Source organism: Penaeus monodon, chromosome 19, assembly GCF_015228065.2.
Source record: "Penaeus monodon isolate SGIC_2016 chromosome 19, NSTDA_Pmon_1, whole genome shotgun sequence".
Taxonomy (NCBI): Eukaryota; Metazoa; Arthropoda; class Malacostraca; order Decapoda; family Penaeidae; genus Penaeus; species Penaeus monodon.
This window is the reverse complement of record NC_051404.1, coordinates 14113362-14115177: the sequence shown is the minus strand read 5'-3', so window position 1 is coordinate 14115177 and position 1816 is coordinate 14113362. Positions and strand designations below refer to the sequence as shown.

Here is a 1816-nt window from a genome sequence, read left to right as displayed (position 1 = left end):
GAGATTTCACCTTTGCAGTTTACTATTTTGAAAATTGTTTTCATTCCAATGTTTTCATCTAAATAGAACTTACATAACTATCTAATTACAATATTTTGCAAGAGAAATCTTCTTGGCACCGGAGTAATATCAAAGATAAGATATATTGTTGTTTCTTCTTTTGTAAAAGCATGATGGCCCTTTATATTGAGTGATATCACAGTCACACTGCTTAATCCCAAAACTGACAATCTGCAAACATGGCTTCCTCACTTTACCTTCAAGACACATTAAATCCTGTATAACAGAATCTGTCAGATGGGATTCAGACCGAATTACTGTGAATCATACTATGAAAGATGATAACACATACTGTATATAAACTTTTATATTTTTTTGACATCAATCCACTTGCCATAAGGAGTTTGCCAAAACCGTGTCTTAAGACTCTTTATACAAATATTTCATTGTACAAAAAGTGTGTGTCCAGCACTTGCAAGCATCTTAAGGAGTAGTTGGTTTGCCACAAGTCAGTCTCCATCATCTCAATTGAAAGTTAAGCGTAATGTGCGAAGTATTAGGTAGCAGAGCACCAGGAAGGTCCTTATCTCTAGGCTCAGGTAAAAACACACCATGGCAGTTCTTATCAACTTCTAAGAGCAATACACAGCCTCTTTCTACCCAAAATAAAAGTTGTACTCATCTTTCCAACACTTGGAAAGAAGACCTCTGTGGAAAAATAATATTCCTTATCAAATACTGACAGCAAATGCTGCCCCAAGCTGTTCATCCTAAATCAAAGAAAAATTTCAAAATCCTTCTACAGCTTTAATCATCTGGGTGATTTCAGTTAAAAGTTTTTTTCACCCTAGATAAAATTCTCAATAACTGAGAACATGTCTGACTTCTCTGAGCAAGTCACCAAAATTGCATGGCTAACCTATAAAACTGAAAATCTATTTTATCAAATGTTTAGTTTTCATAATCTATCTACTACATATATTAGCTGCACTTGAACCTTATTCTAGCTTCAAGACCTATTTATATTTTCAAGGTCTTTCCAAGAGGGACAGCTAGTGGCCATCTCTGTGATGGAGACAAGAACTCATTTTCTGCACAATATATGGCTACTGTTTACATGGACAGCAACTTTCAAATACGTATCATAAAATAAATCACCCTAGGTTCCATCTTGGGCTTACGGAAACAATGGCTTAACATGCACATGCCATGAGCGTGCTCATACCATTTCTATACAGATGATCATCTTCATATGCTTTGTATATATCAAGTAGAAAGCCTCAAATGGAATAAACAGAAATCTTGATATCAGTATCTTTATATACATCGGTAAGGATCTCACGGACTCGGTCCCACACTAGACCATCCAGTCCACATCCAATGCGAGGCATAGCAATGGCAGCGACATTATGCTGGAGAGCATGGCGTTTCATTGCTTGTAGAGAAGACCGAAGACTTAAATATGTGGGCTTGTGCCAATATCGTTCCTGAAAATAAAAATAAAAGGTAAAAAATATGTGGTTTAACTATTTGTCCAGTGAACTTCACATTTACAATCTCATTACTAAAATTAGCAGCATGCATTTCAGGCAATTGTCTAATCCTTAAAGATGAAATGAAATACAAGCTTCAACCTTTACAGTTGAAATAATCACATTCTTTAATCTTTCATGTCCTGTAGCAAATGTAATATTGGATGATATTTGAAAATCCAAATGAAATATAGTAGTGCAATTCCTTATTCATCATTTTGTTATATGTTGAACCTCACCAGTCCAGCAGTTTATATAGTTCAAGACTGAATGAAATCTAGTAG

General features: G+C 35.1%; 1 protein-coding gene across 1 annotated transcript in view; it reads right to left on the bottom strand.

Moving 5' to 3' along the window:
- Positions 1 to 6: 6 nt before the first annotated feature.
- LOC119585074 (ADP-ribose glycohydrolase OARD1-like) overlaps positions 7 to 1816 on the bottom strand; it is a 23816-nt gene continuing 22006 nt past the window's right edge. The window contains exon 5 of the mRNA XM_037933694.1: positions 7 to 1489. Coding sequence (XP_037789622.1) covers positions 1281 to 1489 — 209 coding nt within the window. The 3' untranslated portion in view covers positions 7 to 1280. The remainder of the gene's footprint in view (positions 1490 to 1816) is intronic.